The sequence below is a fragment of the Pangasianodon hypophthalmus genome, chromosome 23 (assembly GCF_027358585.1).
Source record: "Pangasianodon hypophthalmus isolate fPanHyp1 chromosome 23, fPanHyp1.pri, whole genome shotgun sequence".
In the NCBI taxonomy this organism is placed as follows: Eukaryota; Metazoa; Chordata; class Actinopteri; order Siluriformes; family Pangasiidae; genus Pangasianodon; species Pangasianodon hypophthalmus.
In genome coordinates this window covers 11,956,338-11,976,123 of record NC_069732.1, presented here as the reverse complement: position 1 = coordinate 11,976,123, position 19,786 = coordinate 11,956,338, and the positions used below count along the sequence as shown (strand labels likewise).

Here is a 19,786-nt window from a genome sequence, read left to right as displayed (position 1 = left end):
TTTTAATACATCATACACACTCAAATGGGTATCCTAGCACTTATCATCTTTAGCACTTATTTTCAAATATATAGGATATGTGATGTGATTTTTAAAACACAATAAAGCTACCTTGTTATTTGACTGATTACAAAGCCAAGGAAGGGTTTAAATTTTATTTTCTTCCAGAAACCTTCACATTACAGGTCAACAGCAGGTCAACTCCATGAGCTAAACATTTTTGTGTTCTTTTCTCCAGTTATAGCACACTTGTGTTAGCTGAATCAAGAACATTAGGATCTACATCTTTACATCTTTCCTACCTGCGTCCTTGTCAGCTAACCTGCATCCTTTCCATGTTTCCCCTTTGCTAACCAAATACCCCCCCTGTCGATTTAAAAAAGTGTACTGTTTTAATAATGTGAAGCTTGACATAGAGAGAAAACACATACACTCAATGAGCACTTTATTAGGAACACCTGTACAGCCAATTGTGTGGCAGCAGTGCAATGCACAAAATCATGCAGATCCGGGCCATCATCTTCAGATAACGTTCACGTCAACCATCAGAATGGGTAAAAAATGTGATCACAGTGATCTTCAGATAACGTTCACGTCAACCATCAGAATGGGTAAAAAATGTGATCACAGTGATCTTCAGATAACATTCACATCAACCATCAGAATGGGTAAAAAATGTGATCACAGTGATCTTCAGATAACATTCACATCAACCATCAGAATGGGTAAAAAATGTGATCTCAGTGATTTTGTTGGTGATGATTGTTGGTGCCAGACAGACTGGTTTGAGTATTTCTATAACCTTTGATCTCCTGGGATTTTCACACACAACAATCTCTAAAGTTTACTCAGAATGGTGCAATAAAAAAAAAAAAACATCCAGTGAGCAGCAGTTCTGTTGATGAGAGAGATCAGCAGAGAAAGGCCAGACTGGTTTGAGCTGACAGATAGGCTATGGTAACTCAGATAACCACTCTGTACAACTGTTAGCAGAAAAGCATCTCAGAATGCACATGTTGTACCTTAAGGTAGATGGGCTACAACAGCAGAAGACCACACTGGGTTCCACTTCTGTCAGCCAAGAACAGAAATCTGAGGCTGCAGTCAGCACGGGTTCACCAAAACTGGACAGTTGAAGGCTGGAAAAATTGTTATCACTTACATTATAGCAGCTATAAACGGTCATTCCCCCACCTATTTTTCTCTCTCTTGCAGTTAATAAGACAGAGTTAAAAATTACTGAGTGTTACGCAGCACTTACAGTGAAGACTCCTGTTCGATAAACAATTGTTCCTTCACTTTTTCTTGAAGTTAATAAGACAAAAAAGTGCTGCTTGTTACTGAGAAACTGCAGGACACAAAGTCCTCTACCTGGAAGACTTTCCCATGGTAGAAAACCTAATGGAACTGATGCACTTCTGCTACAAAATGCTGACGTGGCATGCTCCACATATAAGCATCACATATCAATGATTATACATTTTAATTTGTTAAATAACAACACTTTTTTCATTTCTTAACTATTATTTGGTTTAATTTATTTGCTAAAATAAAAGACATACAATTGCAAAGATCCAACCTCTTAAATTATAGTTAATAAGATGATTTGTCAACCAGTGGAACTGCCGACTAATTTATTTTTTAAGTTTGCTTAAATAGCCAGGTGGTTTCACACAAAATACATTCTTTCATCTTCATCTTCATTTCATCTGCATTATCCTTGTTAAGATAAACACTGACGACCTACACACTGCAAGTACATTGCAGGGTAAAATGCACACACATTTACACACTTATTAATGCCTAGGGCATATTAGCATAACCAGTTCACCTACTGGCACATAACATAGCTTAGGTTTTACTTCATTTTTGTATAAATAATTAGAATTTTACTGATAGAGACTGCAAAGGAGTTCTGTAAGTTGTTCTGGATAAGGGTGCCTGCTAAATGTACTGGAATGTTTTTGGAAGGAATCCAGAGAACCTGGAGGAATCCTACACAGACATGGGGAGAACATGTGAAATGCTCCACAAACAGCCCACCCCCCAGCTCAGAATCAAACTGGGATCCCTGGAGCTGTGAGGTGGCAATGCTACCTGTTACACCATTAGTCCACTCCATACAAAGCACAACCATATTAAATAGTTTTATTTAATCTGCTCATGGCTTCATGCTCTGATAATGATCTCCTTCTTTCTGTGGAACACAAGAGTCTGTTTCCAAACTGGCTAAATACAATTACACTTTTACTACAAGAACCACCTTTATGGCCAAAAGAACTTACTCCATCAAGCTGTGCAAATCAACCCAGTAGTGTTTATCTGATGAAACAACTTTAAGGTGATAAATTTAGAATAAAATTGCAGAGGGCCAAGACGATGGTCTGTGTGTATAAAATTTGCAACATTTTATGTATCTGTGAAGAACATTGCTGTGACTGGTTAGTTCAGAGATTGTGATGAAGAGGGGGCAGACTTACTGAAGGTGTGGACACTGTAGTTTCTGTGATGTTTACACAGTTTCACTTTTGATTCCTCTATACCCATCTATCACTGAGGTCATATCCTTGCATGGCTTTTCATATCACTGATATACTGATGACACACAACTCATTTTCTCCATACTCAGACACTCTTAATTCTGCATGGATCTTGGCATTTCTGGTGGACAAATCTCATCATGGATGGCAGCTCTACACCTGAACCTTAATACAAACATAACTGAGGTGCTGTTTATCCCTGGAGGTACATCCCCATGTCAATATCTTTTCATCTCTCTGGAAAATTCACATCATCTAACAGTGCACACAACCTTGATTTAGTTCTGTCCAGCTTTCCTTCTCTGTTCATCTTGCTAATCTGACATGATCAGGTAGATTTCTGCTTTACAACATCAACATTTCCTCTCCACAGAAGCTGCTCAGGTGCTTGGTCTGTCCGTTGTCATCTATAAAATGGATTCTGTCAGTTCAGTTCAAGCAGATCTTACCCTGCCTGCCATCAGAATATAACAGCACACCAAAGGTTCTCTCACATCACCCTATTGCTGTGCTCCTTCCAATGGCTCCCTGTAGCTGCCTGCATCAGGTTTAAGAATAGTCCCCACCTACCTGGGGACACCAGAAGTCAAACCCCACTCTGCACCACGTTCCCTTTGAGCTTCCAGCATGGTTTGACATAACTCACCTCCACTCAACAAACAAGGAAGGCATATTGTGTAGGTCCCCCTTGTGCCACCAAAACAGCTCTGACCCTTCGAGGCATGGACTCTACAAGACCTCTGAAGGTGTGCTGTGGTTTTTGGCACCAAGACATTAGCAGCAGATCCTTTAAGTCCTGTAAGTTGTGAGGTGGGTCCTCCATGGATTGGACTTGTTTGTCTAGCACATCCCACAGATGCTCAATTGGATTGAGATCTGGGGAATTTGGAGGCCAAGTTAACACTTTGAACACTTTATCATGTTCCTCAAAACATTCCTGAACAATTTTTGTAGTGTGGCAGGGTACATTATCCCACTGAAAGAGGTCACTGTCATTAGAGAATACCGTTTAGACAATGTTTAGGTAGGTGGTACGTGTCAAAGTAACATCCACATGAATGCCAGGACCCAAGGTTTCCCAGCAGAACATTGGCCAGAGCATCACACTGCCTCTGCCAGCTTGCCTTCTTCCCATAGTGCATACTGATACCATCTCTTCCCCAGGTAAGCGATGCACACACACCCAGCCGTCCACCTGATGTAAAAGAAAACATGATTCATCAGACCGGGCCACTTTCTTCCACTGCTCCATGGTCCAGTTCTGATGCTCACATGCCCATTGTAGGCACTTTTGGCAGTGGACAGGGCCAGCATGGGCAATCTGACCAGTCTGCAGCTATGCAGCCCCATACGCAGCAAGCTGCAATGCACTGTGTGTTCTGATACTTTTTTAAAATCATAGCCAGCATTAACTTTTTCAGCAATTTGTGCTACAGTAGCTCTTCGGTGGGATTGGACCAGACAGGCTAGCCTTCACTCTCCACGCACATCGATGAGCCTTGGGCACCCATGACCCTGTCACCGGTTCACTGGTTGTCCTTCCATGGATCACTTTTGGTAGGTACTAACCACTGTGTACCGGAAACACCCCACAAGACCTGCCATTTTGGAGATGCTCTGACCCAGTCGTCTAACCATCATAATTTGGCCCTTATCAAAGTGGCTTAGATCCTTATGCTTGCCCATTTTTCCTGCTTCCACCACATCAACTTTGTGAACTGTCTGTTCACCTGCTGCCTAATATATCTCAGCCATTGATAGGTGCCATTGTAATGAGATAATCAATGTTATTCACTTCACCTGTCAGTGGTTTTAATGTTATCGGTTATCAGTGTATATATAGGCATATGATGGGGCATATATTGAGAGTCAGCCTAAAAGAGAGTTCATGAGAGAGAAAGCGGAAGTATGTGTGAAATGTAGGTTTCACTGAAAATGCTCTTGGTGTGCTGACATCACTGATACAGCTGACAATTATATAAATAATTTGGTTGTTTTAATAGAGTAATGTTAATTTTAATGGCTTTGGAAGCCTGTTTTTTTTTCTGTATGAGTTGGCATATAGCCAAATATGAGTACATTTTACAAATTCTGTAGTTGTAATAAAGAAAGAACATGTTTTAAACAGATACAAATACAGATATTAATAGAAATATTCATTTTATGCTTTTGGTATTAGAAAGCATCCAACAAAGGTCACAGGAGAGTGGTCGGCTTGTGGGACAAACATTAACACGAACATTTATCCTTAGTAACTGCCTGGTCAGGGTCATAGTGGTATCAGTTACGACTATGAAGGTGAAATTAAAATTTGAATTTGTGAACGCTTCGTTTTTCTATTGTACAGAACATGGACACTGCCAATCATTTTCCATGGGGTGGGCCTTATTTAAAACAGGGTGGGCAAAGGGGTGAAAGTCAGCCTAATTCTAATACACTGCTAGCAATCACTGGAATACAATGTGCAAGTGAGTGCCAGGAATAGACTTCAACTGAAACAATAAGCTATAACCCATAACAATATCAATATTAGACGTAAGGCAGGTCACTGGTATTTCATATGAATTAAGTAACACTCATCTGAGATTTCTTAGATGACTAAAAAAAGCATACTACAAATTAGAAAACACTGAAATACCACACAACAGCAGTAGGATACATTCATTAATCTCAGTAACTTTACCAAACCATGATACACAGCTACCATAAAAGAACTTGTCCCACATTTGACATCAGGCTATATGTAAACACAGGGAGAGTTACAGTTTAAGTTTTTAGACAGGTTGTGTACTGCGCCTAAACTACTTTAAATTAATAATAATAATAATAATAATAATAATAATAATAGTATGTAGTCTGATATATAGCAGGTGTCTGCAAATAATAATGCTGAAAATTAAAAAATAAATAAATAAAATAAAATGCGTTAACAAATAAGTCTATAGCAGAAAGTATTCCAGTTTAGCTTGACCACTCCTTCTGTGTTTCCAAACACCTAATTAAACTGTGTAAAAATCTTACTGATTGAACCTGCCTTAGAGCTCCACCTTGTGTCCAATGACCTCCAGTTCCAAACATTGCCTGTGTGGTTGTACTGTGTTTATGAACGGTATACAGAATATGCAGAAGGATGACAAATTAAAGGAGAAAAAAAAAAAAAACAGTGGCTCTGTTATGCTTTGGGGGCATTTTGTTATTATGATTTGGGTGTCCTCTTAGAGGAAAGTATCACTGCATATCAATACAAAGTTATTCTGACTTATCACCTTTATCCTATAAAATATTTCTTTCTGATGGGATTGGTGATTTCCAGCATAACAATGTCTACCTCCACAGGACAGGAGGGCTCACTGAATAGTTTGATAAAGATGAAAATGGTGTGAATCGTATGCTATGGTCTGCAGTGGTAGTGTTATAATTTTAGATCAATACTGTTTTACAGTGTTATTGAACGCACTTCCAGTGGGTGGCAGTAATGCTCCTCGCAGTGACCGGCAGTAAAGCAAAAGAAGAAGAAACAGGCTTTTCCGCAATAAACAGGTTTTGGCTCAGAGGACTCTCGTAGAAAATAACTAAAGCCGGTAAGAAAAAAAAAGTATTTGGATAAAAAAATAAAATAGTGGTTGAAGTTATGTTCTTTCCAGTACAGGATGCTTTTGTTTTACACCTGGCTAATGCGAGCTACCTGTCGCTAACACTCCAGCTAGCATAGTAAAGCACTTCAGTCAAGTTAATTTATACAACTACTAGCTGTCTTTAATATGTTAGCCAGATTACAGCTGTGTTTGTTTGTTTGTTTATTTATTTATTTGACGTTTACCTGTAAGGGTTAACTATCTCCCTGCTAAAAGACTAACCTATAGTGCAGCTTGGTTTGTTGTCATCATGTCGTGTTCAAAAACTAGAACATGCAGTTGGCTGCATCCCAAATGGCTCCATTCCCACTATACAAGTGTACTACTTTTATAGTAGCACACAGTGGCTTTAAACCTAGCTATCTAGGGTCCCTAGGGAGCCATTTGGGATTGGCCCGGTCTCCCAGTCTAATTAGACTACCGAGCTTTCACGCTATGAGTAATTTACTCAGGTATTTATATTCAGTACTTCTAATTCATCTTGTTCTTTCGGTTTGTTGTATTTTGCGATAGATAATACACACCTACATGAGTGTCAAGTCAAATAACATTAGTGAGCTAAAGTGGTTTAGTTATATCTAATATCTCAGTGAAATATTGTACTTGTGCTGTTCATGCAGTCAGTATTAGCATAGTAAAGTTTGGATGGACATTTATGAATGTTTGTTAGGTATAAATATAGTTTGTTGGCATACACGGCATACAGTCAGGTCCATAAGTATTTGGACAGTGACGCATTGTTGGTCATTTTGCCTCTGTACTCTACCACAGTGGATTTGAAATGATGCCATCAAGATGTGATGTGAAGGATAGACTTTCAGCTTCAATGCTGCCTTCACGTGCTCTCTGAATTATTGTAAATACGAGTTTCCCACTAGGAAGTTGCACATGAATGACCCCTCAAGTCGTAATTACGAATGAGAAACTCGGAGATAATTTTGATACCTGAGTTTCCGAGATGGGAGAAGTCTTAAACTTTCAACATGGGTGGAGGAGAGGCTATGCTGTATTTCCCCCAAGTTGTGGAACATTGTGTGCATGGTGTCCTGTTCAAAGATTTGGCCCCTCCTTGCACACAGTGTTCCCGAGATAGGCTTCAACTTCACTGCGTCTCTGACCAGGATAAAACGGGCACCGAAGATGAATGAATGAATCCTCAAGCCCTTTTATCAGTATTAGTTTCTGACCCCAGGACTGCTGTTTGCTGGAGCTTTTTGGTCAGGTGATTATTCACAACCCAGCAGTGACATTAAAGTGTTTAAACTCTCCAGATACAAAGCATCACAGGGTTCACAACTCTGATTATATCAGTCATGCTGCTGTGGTCATCCATTTTTATTAATGGATGGAGTAGAGGGTGGCTAACAATTTGCACTTTATCTACAGATGGACTACAGTCAATAATTGTGAGCGAATATATGGTAGTGGTAGCTAATAGAATTGCCAATTAGTGTAGATACAAGGCAGGTGTATCTTAAAAAAAAATATCCACTGAGAGTAAACAACGTAAACGAAAAGTCCACAATGAAACATATTAAAATATGCTTCTACTGAAATATTTCCTGGACAAACTAAAGGACTAAAAAGCTGCTACACTGGTCTCTGTAGGTTTGCACCGCATCGTCGGTAATGTAGGAAACCATTAACCAAAGTGAAAATAGACCAGCATGTTATGAATCATGTCGAAACTAAAAAAGTCACAGAATTTCATTACAGAATCTTGGATGCAATTGAATGCCATGTGCTAAATATAAATATTAATATGTAAGTGGATTTTTGCTTTGTTAAAATGTAATCTGTAATAAGATCTATTTATAAGGATTGCTATGGGCTTAATGTCTTTCTGTGTTCTTACTCTTTTTTTTTTTCTTTTTCTTGTTTAAACATTAATTCTTTGCTGATCATGAGTCAAGTAACCATAATTGGCTTTGTGTCATAAGGATGAGGTTAAAAAAATAGATATGCCCTAGTATGCAACAAAATTGACTAATATTAGCCTAAATTTTAATCATTTCAGGGTTATGGACACCCCGGGAGGGTTTAGATTATTACCTGCTGTTCTGAACAGTGTTTATGGTGAAGTGCTGGGGCATACACACAGGTGAAAATGCGAGTTAATAGTGTACTACCTTTAAGTTTGGTGTACTAAGTTGGACTAAGTTTACACTGGATGAATAAAACAAGGCCTTGTGTTTTGACACCTGTGTCCTATTTGATTTGAGTGCAGTATTATTGGGATGTGATTTCTCTGTCTTGTGCATTTTAGATCTGAGTGAAAGCTTATCTCCAGAAGGTCGGGTGTGATCATGGGGAAGGCACTGTCCCACCTGTCCAAGCAGACATGCCATGAGGAGTGCCACACCACCCTGACCTCTGGCCCTGAGTACAACCGCATGCCGAATGAGGATGCCAAGGGTGGTGGAGATGCCTCTCAGTTCCCGTACGTGGAGTTCACTGGCAGGGACAGTGTCACCTGCCCAACATGCCAAGGCACCGGGAGAATCCCACGAGGTAAACATTATATCCTTCAAATAAACACAAGGCACACATTACCTCCACAAGCTAGCTAATCTCACATACATACATACATACATACATAAATACATACATACATAAATAAATAAATAAATAAATAAATAAATAAAACTGGTCACCCTTACAGTCAAGGTAGTAAGTGTACCAAGGGACTTCACAAGGGATAGAGCTAGAAATAATGCAGGCCATTGACTGGTCAAATGCAGTTTTCAGACAGTTGTCATGAGTCATGACAACCATTTTGACTCAGGCAACAACCATTTTGGAAAAATAAAACCTTGCTAACTAGAATCACTTTTTATTATTAAATTAAATTATATTATATTACATTATTTTATTATTTAATCTTCAGTAGCAGTGTGCTGATTGTCTGTTTAAGATTCTTTTTCCTCACAATTTTATCATAAAATGTAATTTCTTAATTAATTTTTATGTATTTAATGTTTCAGCTTGATTATACATTTGTTAGGCAAAATCCTAATGGCTTCCAATATGGATTATATAGAGTATAACATCATAAATTTGTAAAACATTTTATGAAACCAATTTGTAACAAATTAAATGAAGAACAGTTTTGCAGGCATGGAAGTCCTTAGAGGGAAGCATCACTGCAAATCCATACAAAGTTGTGACTGGTCACCTTGATCTTTTGATGAAACATTTCATCCTGATGGGAGTGCTCTCTTCCTGCATGACAGTGTCCCCATGCACAGGGCATGAGGGCACACTGAATGGTTTGATGAGCATGAAAATGATGTAACTCACATGTTATGGCCTTCACAGTCACCAGATCTCAGTCTAATTAAAAACCTGTAGAAGATTTTGGTTGATTACCGTCATCATCAAAACAGCAACTGAGGGAATATCTTTACAAGAATAGTGTTTATTCTCCAGCACAGGTCTAGAGACTTCCCTTGTGGTTTCCCAACACCTTACTGCTATTTGAGATCAGACAGAGAAAAGAATGGATATTGTGACAGTGTTTTTACTCAACATTCAGTTTGTTTTCATGAAGATGGAATTAATCTCACACTTGGCGTTATTAGGGTTGATCGCTGACATTACTGTGACAAGTGACAGCACCCTGCATATTTTAACATATGCTATATGCCTGTTTTTAAATTTTATATTGTGGTAAGAAGAAAATGTGAAATTCGAGTGTTTCATCAGTCAGTTAATGGTAATAATGAAAATGGATGAGTGTTCCTGACCATGGCTAATGATCAACCCACAACCTTCAGAAAACCCCTATAGGACTTTCACAGCTAATAATATATGGTAGGAGGGACATGCAGGTACTTGACCAGGGTACAGATGGTACTTGATTTGTATTAGTATCGCCACCGTGTCTACTGCACTGTCCAGTGAAAAATTACTATAAAAGACTATGGAATGGTCGAGTTACAGAAGGATTTTTTCTTGCAGGTCAGGAAAATCAGCTGGTGGCGTTGATTCCGTACAGCGACCAGCGGCTGAGGCCAAGGAGAACGTAAGAACAGATTGGCTATAATGATCATACTCTAACTGTATGAACTATGTCATCAGAAGCGTGTCAAGTATTTTTTTATGAAACTGAAAAACTCCTAGAAAACTCTTAGCTTGTCATTAGGGTGCCACAGTTACAAGTACTAAAGCAGGACAAATAAATATATAGAATACTAATAATGTAAACACAATTAAATGCATTAAATTATTCATTTCTACAGTATTCACTAGTCTCTTGATTTAATGCTTTTATGTTTTTTCCAAAATTAATTTAAACAATATTTAAAAGTCATGAATGTTTAATCACAAAACCTGACCTGCCAACTTTCATGCATTTTGCTCAGAAACTCCATATTTTCACATATACTGCTATTAGTTATTACTTAGAAACACATAAAAAAAGCAGTCTTCTTTTTCCTCCTAATAATAAAGGTAGCTGAGCTAATCAATATGGGACTCTGGAGTGATTGACAGCTGTGCAGGTGTTTTGACCTTTCTAAAATTCCCTCATCTCACATTTGTCTCTTGTCTTCATTTGATTTGCTTGCTTGAAAGATGCGGGCTTGCTTTCTGTCCAGGTAAATGGAGAATGCTCGAGTTCATAAATATGAAATAAAATCTATCACTCTATATTTAACTTAGAAGTTAAAGTTATTAGGGATGCCACTAAAAATAATGGACGAAAAGAAAAAAGGATTAAAGTGGCTTATGGAAGTGTCAAATCTAAATTTTACAAATAAATTTCAGGGTAATGATACTAAGTAAGTGATTTAAAAGCCATTTGTTCTGCTCTGTCGGTCAGTGCAGATGTGTTCAAACAGCACAGTGAAGCCAACATACTTGGTTGTACAGTAGCAACCAGGAGCTTAGAGTAAACAGTCTTGCTCATCTTGGTTAAAATTTAGACACTACACTGACAGTGTAATCTGATTCATAGATCAATTTAAAAATAATAAATATTTATGACATAAATATATAGACAAGTCTTTGTTCTGTTTTATGGACAACTTTTATATTATTTTGAATTCAAATATTATGTGATTGTATCGCCCAATTCTACCAGATTTAAAAAGTACTTATTTGAAACCATTCCTTTTAATGCAAAGATTAAGTATTAACATTTTTAATTAACGCTTATGTATTAATTCGTATTCCACTTATTTTTGCTTATGTATTTTGTTTTTTAAAATTAAGACAGCTATTTAATTCTCATCATGTGTGTGTTTTACAGAAAGCTATATGTGTCAGCCTCGGTCATCGTTTGCCTGCTGCTCTCAGGCTTGGCAGTGTTTTTCCTCTTCCCACGCTCCATTGACGTGACCTACGTGGGGGTGAAGTCTGTTTATGTCACCTACGACCAGGCCAAGCACATCGTGTATCTCAATATTACTGTAAGCACCTATCATCATTTCAGCTTAATCTCCACGAGAGCAGCTCTAGAAAGTACACATGCTCCTTATGTGCATTCTAGCTGCATTTCTTAAAGCAAGAACTGTATATATAATATAATATGTAAGTAATAAAGATGATGTTTCACTTGTGATTTTTTTTTTTAACAACGTGTTATGCTTTCTTTTATAGAACACGCTGAATATTACTAACAACAACTACTACTCAGTGGACGTGGCCAACATCACAGCTCAGGTGCAGTTCTCAAAGACTGTGATTGGAAAAACACGTGTTAGCAATGTTACCACCATCGGCCCACTCGACATGAAGCAGGTAGACCTTAGACCTTAGTAGACCTTAGTAGGTAGAATTTTAGATTGATAAATCATATTTATCATGTTAAGCAGTATCATTTGATGATATCCAGACTTGTCACAACACATCACTTTCTCTCTACATCTAATTCTGGTTTTAGAATTCAGAATTCTCCATAAATTCAGGATTAAGATGTTGTATACTGATATTCTCTCTGTGTTTCAGATTGATTACATGGTGCCCACCACTATAGCTGATGAAATGAGTTACATGTAGTAAGTATGCTTTCACTTTGTACATACAAACACACATATTTTAAATATATGTGGAGGATGGCATGCAGTCAGTCTGTACTGATCTCAAGGCAGATAGTTAGTAAAAGATGTAAGCATGCACTCTAAGTATAGTAGTACCTACCAGTACACTGAAGTCCACTGATAGGATACTTCAATTTCACAATCACATCACCATAGCGACCATAGCAAACCAGAGGAGCTTTGAATTTGGGGGGAAAAAAAATACTATTTTTTCCATCTATTGTTTGTTGAAGTCTTTATCAAAGTCAAAGTCTGCTTTATTGTCAATTCTGCCACATGTTCAGCACATACAGAGAATTGAAATTATGTTACTCTCAGACCCTAGGTGCATACAGATAACACACACACAAAAGGATTTAAGGGGGGGTCAGAGGGTCAGAGGTTGTCAGTGCATGGTGTAGAAGAGGGGAGGGGAGGCAGAGCCGGGAGACAGTTGAGCTTCCTGTCAGCCTGGTGGATGAAGCTGTCCTTCAGTCTACTGGTCCTGGCCTGAAGACTCCGTAGTGTTCTCCCTGATGGCAGCTGCTCTCACTATGCGTTGGAGGGTCTTTCGGCAGGACGCGTTGCAGGCGACATACCACACAGTGATGCAGCTCGTCAGAATGCTCTTGATGGTGCCTCTGTAGAAGGTGCACATGATGGGGGCCGGGGCTCTGGCTCTCTTCAGTTTGCGCAGGAAGTAGAGACGCTGCTCTGATTTCTTGACCAGTGATGCAGTGTTGTCAGTCCAGGAGAGGTTTTCTGTGATGTGGACACCCAGGAACTTAGTGCTGCTCACTCTTTCCACAGTCGCACCGTTGATAGAGGAGGAGGAGCATGCTGAGTGTGTGCTCTCCTGAAGTCGACAACAATCTCCTTAGTCTTCCCCACATTCAGAGAGAGATTGTTGTCTTTACACCACCCGGCCAGGTGGCTCACCTCGCTCCTGTAGTCTGTCTCATCTTTGTTGCTAATGAGACCCACCACACTCGTGTCGTCCGCAAACTTAATGAAGAGATTGGTGCTGTGTGACGGTGTGCATTCATGGGTCAGCAGAGTGAAGAGAAGGGGGCTCAGCACACATCCTTGAGGGGCCCAGTTCGGTGTGATGGTGCTGGATGTGTTGCCGCCGACCAGTATTGCTTGAGGTCTCCCAGTCAGGAAGTCCAACAGCCAGTTGCACAGCGAGGTGTTGAGTCCCAGCTGGACCAATTTGTGAATGAGCTGTTGAGGGATGATTGTGTTGAATGCTGACCTGAAATCTATGAACAGCATTCTAACGTATGAGTCTTTTTTGTCCAGATGTGTGAGGGCTGAGTGGAGAGCAGTGGCGATGGCGTCATCGGTCAAGCGGTTGGACCGATATGCAAACTGAAAGGGGTCAAGGGAGGGGGGGAGGAAAGACTTGATGTGGTGCATGACTAGTCGTTCAATGTACTTCATTGGGATAGGAGTAAGTGCAACCGGACGGTAGTCATTGAAGCAGGAGGGGGACGACTTCTTCGGGACTGGAATGATGGTGGTGGCTTTGAAGCATGTGGGAACAACAGCCTGACTAAGTGAGATATTAAATATGTCTGTGAAGACATCAGTGAGTTCTACTGCACAGTCTCTCAGTACACGACCAGGTATGTTGTCAGGACCTGGAGCTTTGCGTGCGTTGATCCTGCTGAGGGATCTCCTCACGCTGTGTGGGGAAAGTGTCATCACCTGATCGCCAGGAGGAGGTGGAGTCTTCTGTGCAGTGGTGCTGTTGTGCCTCAAAGCGAGCGAAGAAGGCATTCAGCTCGTTCAGCAGGGAGATGGTGCTGTCACAGGTCTGTGGTGGGGGCTTGTCATGTCTGTCTGTAATGGTCTGTATCCATCGCCACAGGCTCCGAGTGTCTCTGCTGTCACTAAAACGATGAACTATTCTCCTGGGGTACTGTCTCTTAGCCTCTCTGATACCTCGGGACAGGTTGGCCCTAGCTGTCCTCAGTCCCACCTCATCTCCAGATCTGAAGGCAGCGTTACGAGCCTTCAGGAGTCTGTAGACCTCGCCTGTGAGCCACGGCTTCTGATTGGTGATGGTCTTGGTGACCGTTACATCATCAATACACTTGGTGATGTAGGCAGTGACAGTCTCTGTGTACTCCTGGAGGTCAGTGGCGTTGTTGTATGTGGCAGCTTGCTTAAACATATTCCAGTCCGTGGTGCTGAAACAGTCCTGAAGAGCCTCTGAAGACCCCTCTGGCCACACCAGTATTTGTTTGTGAACTGGTTTGGCAACTTTAACAAGTGGTCTGTATGCAGGCATTAGCATGACAGTGATGTGGTCTGAGGCACCAAGGTGGGGGAGGGGAAGGGCCTTGTAAGCTCCTCTCTGGGTGGTGCAAACAAAGTTCAGTATGTTGTTTCCCCTAGTTGGAAAGTCTATATGTTGATATATTTTAGGAAACACACTCTAGGGTCTGCATGGTTGAAATCCCCAGCCAAGATGAGAAATGCATCAGGGTGGGCTGTCTGCTGCTCATTGATGTGCTGGTATAGTTCATTCAGTGCCTCACTCCTGTTGTTGTTACTGGGGCTGGGAGGGATGTATATAGCAACGAGCAGAATGGCTGTATATTCCCTCGGTAGATAGAACGGACGGCACTTAATAATCATGAACTCTGCCAGGGGTGAGCAGTGTCTGCAGACCACAACAGTGGTCATGATACAGTGTACGACATATGACAATGTAAACTAAATTTGTAATGCAAGTAACCTTGACCTAGCAGTCTAGCCTTTGATAATCACTAAGCAAGGTTTTTCTATAGTCTATGCACTTTAGTAAAATGTGGTTATTTTACTCATGAGTGGTGTAATTTCAGCTAAATGTGTTTACACTATCAATTACACTATCAATTCTGAAAAGAATTGTAAATCTTTTGTGTGGTTGTAGTTTTTATGTTTTAATGCAACAATAGTTAATAAATATTAATAACAATAAATATTTTAAAAGTGCTTTATGAATGGTTTTAAGGGGCCTGCCCAATTTTAACTACCAAAGATGGAACACTGTCACAAACACAACACAAGCGTTAAGACGCATCAGAAATGTGCTGCTTCTTTTTGTTCACAGCTCATATTCCAGTATCTTTTGCTGGATATCCATTTCTATTCTCACACATGCACATGGCAACATTCAGCTAGTCAGTGATTGAATATGCCTCTTCTAGGCCGGCCCACTCAGCAAAATTAATTCTTCCCAACCTTGTTTATTTTTCAGTGTCTACTGTACCCTGCAGACTATCAAAGTGCACAACATTGTGGTCATGATGCAGTGAGTATTCCAACATAAATGTATGGATATTCCCTGAAGTGAATGAAAAGTAAAAGTGACACTAATCGTTTTCTTCAGTGAAACAGTGGAATAACATTTCACATGTTTTGACTCTTGCTTTGCAGGGTAACAGTCACCACAGTGTATTTCGGCCACGCTGAACAGGTCTCTCAGGAGATGTATCAGTATGTGGACTGTGGGGGAAACACTACATCGCTGCATGAGTACAATCTAAGAACTCCTCCCTCAGACTAATGCTCAAGCTGAGGGTACACTGTGCTTATCCCTTTTCCCTGCAATCACCATGTTCCATTATATTTGCTCAAAGGCTTGATTCCGTTACATACGTTTGTTAAATAACCAGGGTGTTTTGAAATCATGAGTAATGCACTTTATTTTCCAATATTATCTCCCAAGACTTCTGAATTGTTTGATGTACTTGCAGTAGTGCAAATAAGACAACTGAAAGCTACTCACAGCTGTATATTTGCATTCTCTTTTAATATGTTTGACAAAAACACTTCAGTTGCAGACACTGCTACACTAAAACTTGAAAACACTGCTTAATGTCTAAGATTATGTAAAAAAACAAACAAACAAAAAACAAAAACATGCACTTTGAATACTTTCTGCTCTAATATAGATTAACATTAATGAATGACAGTATCCAGATGCTATTAGGTCATGCATGTTTTTTGAGATCTGTTTAAGAGTATGTGCAGCATAGTTTCTATTTATTAGAGGTCCTGGCACTCGCAGACCCACATCTGCTGCAACTCAGCCTGCAGTGGATATTGTTGTTCTCTAGGGGGTGAAGGTTTGCACTTTGGGTTAGTCTCAAACTCTTTTCAGCTTGCTAACAAATTTCCTCTATTTGTCTCAGTTTTTGAGCTGTCAGAGATGGAAATTACCTTGAAACAAACATTTGTTAAAACACAGCTTATGAAAGAGGAAATTTGTCTGGAAAAAGGAACAAAGTAATCACACAGTCAGTGTTTGAATTTATCCTCAAACATTCCACAGTAAAACCGCACAAGCATTAAGGTACAGGGTGTCCCAAAGTCTCCATACCTAGGGGACTATGTCTGCCAGCACCGCGTCAGTTGTGCTGTTTTGAATTTGTTAATAAGTTTGGCAACAGTGTCATGTGTGATGTGCTTGCCATGTTTCCTGTTAAAGTCCATCGCAACCTTGTGACAGCTTCCCGATCCAACCACGAGAATAATTTCAATACGTTCTTCTTTTGTCAAAGGCATTCTTAAAGGCTATCTGAAATATATGTATATAAAGTATGAAAGATTTTGGAAGACATTTCGCTAAAAACTTTGGGACACTCTGTATATACCGACTATGAAATATATCACATTTGGAAAGCTATTTCTAAACCTAGTAAGCTAGTTGTGTTGAACAGCATCAACATTTGTGTTGATGAATAGTGTTATTTTTAACATTGTACATGATGTGTGGATAACAAAACACTTTTAAAACTTTTAATCCAATTTGTATAAAAGCTTCTATTAAAAATGCTCTTAACCAAAACTAAATAACTGAATATTAATTACATTGATACATTGTGCTATGTTATCAAACATATGTTAAGGTTTGTTAACCTATGTGTTCGAGTTACATGAAAGAATTTCGATATTAATCACTGAACTCACTGAATATTTGTTTCAAGGTCATATGTTGTCTATTTAAAGTCTTGCGCTCGTCTGCTATGAATCATGATTTTCGTATCTAATATAGCCAAAGTATACAGCAGATAAATGGATGAAGGTGTCATTATATTTAACAACTGTGTGACTGTGTGAAGTTATTATAGTGTTGTTTCAGCTTAACCATAGTTTGCAGAGTTTTAACAAAGAGTTAATAGTTCTAGATGCTGAAAGTATTGTGTTATAAAAAGACTTAAATCTTAAAAAGACACTAATAGTTTTGGTACATGTTCACATTCATGAAGCATATTTTCTTGGCTTGAATAAAGGTCTAAAACCTCTTGTGACTTCCTTAATCTGTTTTGCTTATGTGTGCTAAAGTTCCTCAGATATTGTGGAGAGTCAGTCATGTGTGGTTTACTTATGGTAAGACAGTGGCAGATGGCTGATGTCTACTTTTCAAGCTGGAACTGTTCCATTCAAAACAAGACTAAGGCTTGTGCATCAGTCCTGAGGGCAGGTGTGAGAGAGAGATTAAAAATTATAATAGCATTATACATAACATGCATTGAAATATTTTTTTTTTCTGAGCAATGGTAATAGACAATACACGAAATAGTAGTAACATAAACTTTTTTTTTTTTTTTTTTTTACAATTTATGAAAAAATATTATTAAACAAAAGTATGAAAGACAAAATCTGATACCTGTAAGCAGAAAAATAATGTAAAAGTGCTACAGGCTAAGTTGATAATGTAACCATCATTGGCTCTTGTGAACATGCTTTTATGAAACATGCAGTTCATTGTTTCTGCATATCATGGCAATTTATTGCGAAGGTCCATCCCTAGCCGGGAATTTGCTATAATATAAACCATACTGTAATTCCCAAAAGATATTGATTAAAAACAATATATTCCAGCTTCTATCAGTGCTCGAGATAAGATAGCATTTGCTTTATAAGGTCATAAAAACAGCATTCAATGTCATGACTGCTCTGCAGTGTCATGATGATCTTTGCTCTGCAATGTTGCTAATCAAATGTCTGATTATGTAAAGCATGTTCAGGGGACTAATACTTTTAACTAAGTTCACTTATAGCTTAGAACATTTAAAAAACAGAAACCTATGAAAATCTATTTTTCGTGTTGACTATCATAGCTTTCCTAAGTTGATGAACAATATCTGCAGGAGCTACTCATGAAAAGGGGATAGAAGACAGTAGCAGGTACAACACAAAACCCCAGCAGATATATTGGGACACTTATGTGATGCTTGGAAGGAGGTTTGGAGAGAAGCTGTAGAAGACTTAACTCTATCAGTGGTGACTTCACCGTTATGAATAGAGAAGTTAGATCATTTGATGAAGGGCAATGAAAGGACTAGTGACCTAAAACAGAAATAGGGAACTAAGATCTTCCAGCAAGGAGATGAAAGGGCAAATCCACTGGGTTACCATCTGTGTGGACAGTGTCTGTGCTGGTTTCCTCCAGGTTCTTTGGCTACATTTCACCTCCTAAAAATATGCGGGTAGGTAGATTGGTGACTCTAAGTTGCCCCTAGGCATGAAGGAGTGTATAATTATGTGTCTTCATGTGTCTGAGACCCCTTCCATGGTGTATTCTTGCCTCCACTTTGTGTTCCTAGGATAGGCTCCAGATCCACTTTGACCATGATGATGTGGTTACTGAAGATAAATGAATGAATAAACGACGTATTATACACAGCCCTTCAGCTTTGCTTCCCTTGATGGTAAAACCCAGTTAAGATTAATTTGCGACTGCCTTTTGGTCACTGACCAGTACCAGCCCATGATATCCTCTGCAGTGGTTCAGGCACCTTGTAAGCAGGAGTTGGATATTCCAGAGGCCATACACTTAACATCCGATCTAAATGTGATTCAGAGCTTCTATGTGGGAGAAACACGCATGCCAGCAGCAAATTTGAAATTACCGCAGCAACAGACTATAAAAAAGTCAATCAGTAACGCAACACTTTTTTTTCTCTTACAGTTCTGTAGTAATGTTATCAAGAAGCCTAGTAGGTTACCGCATAGGATGAACTGTGATATCAAATGTGTTTATGTAGGTGACTGTTTTTGTACAATGGAACGCAGTGTTAATCTCTGACTCACAGTGAGGCTAAAAGTGGCTTTTGAGCAACTACAGCAGGATTATAGAGATAATCAAGCTCTGTAGTTCTGCTGAGTGAGGCGTGCAGAGCATAGAGCAAACCAGTTTTCCAAACTGGTCCTTTTCCCACCACAGAAAGGCATGTTTTTTACTCGTCCCCAGTTCTCAACACATATGTACCTGACTCATTTAGGTGTGTCAGCAGAGATGTTCCAGATGTCCTGAGGGCCAGAACCCTGGCATACAGTGGTGTGCACTGTTTTGGAATACAGACGGTATACAAGTATAAACATATTATAAAGACTTTGTTTGAAATCTACTATCCTTCCAGACTTCTATGAATGGCTTGACTGTAAGATTTTGACTGCCATATTTCCAGTGCCAGGAAAATTCAAACACATTACCTCTCACTCTCTTTTGTATTTATGTATAGAGTTGACACTTTACTGATTCAGACACATTATTCACAGCTTGTGTTAAATTGGATTTGTATTAAAGATC

The 19,786-nt window shown here is 39.3% G+C and overlaps 1 protein-coding gene across 1 annotated transcript; it reads left to right on the top strand.

The window, feature by feature from the left end:
* Positions 1 to 5,975: 5,975 nt before the first annotated feature.
* Positions 5,976 to 17,495, top strand: tmem106bb (transmembrane protein 106Bb). Its single transcript, XM_026930203.3, has 8 exons — positions 5,976 to 6,121; positions 8,442 to 8,686; positions 10,136 to 10,199; positions 11,427 to 11,586; positions 11,777 to 11,917; positions 12,125 to 12,174; positions 15,446 to 15,499; positions 15,625 to 17,495. The coding sequence occupies exons 2-8, from the start codon at positions 8,482 to 8,484 to the stop codon at positions 15,752 to 15,754; spliced, it is 804 nt and encodes a 267-aa protein (XP_026786004.1). The 5' UTR covers positions 5,976 to 6,121; positions 8,442 to 8,481; the 3' UTR covers positions 15,755 to 17,495.
* The last annotated feature ends 2,291 nt before the right edge of the window (positions 17,496 to 19,786 follow it).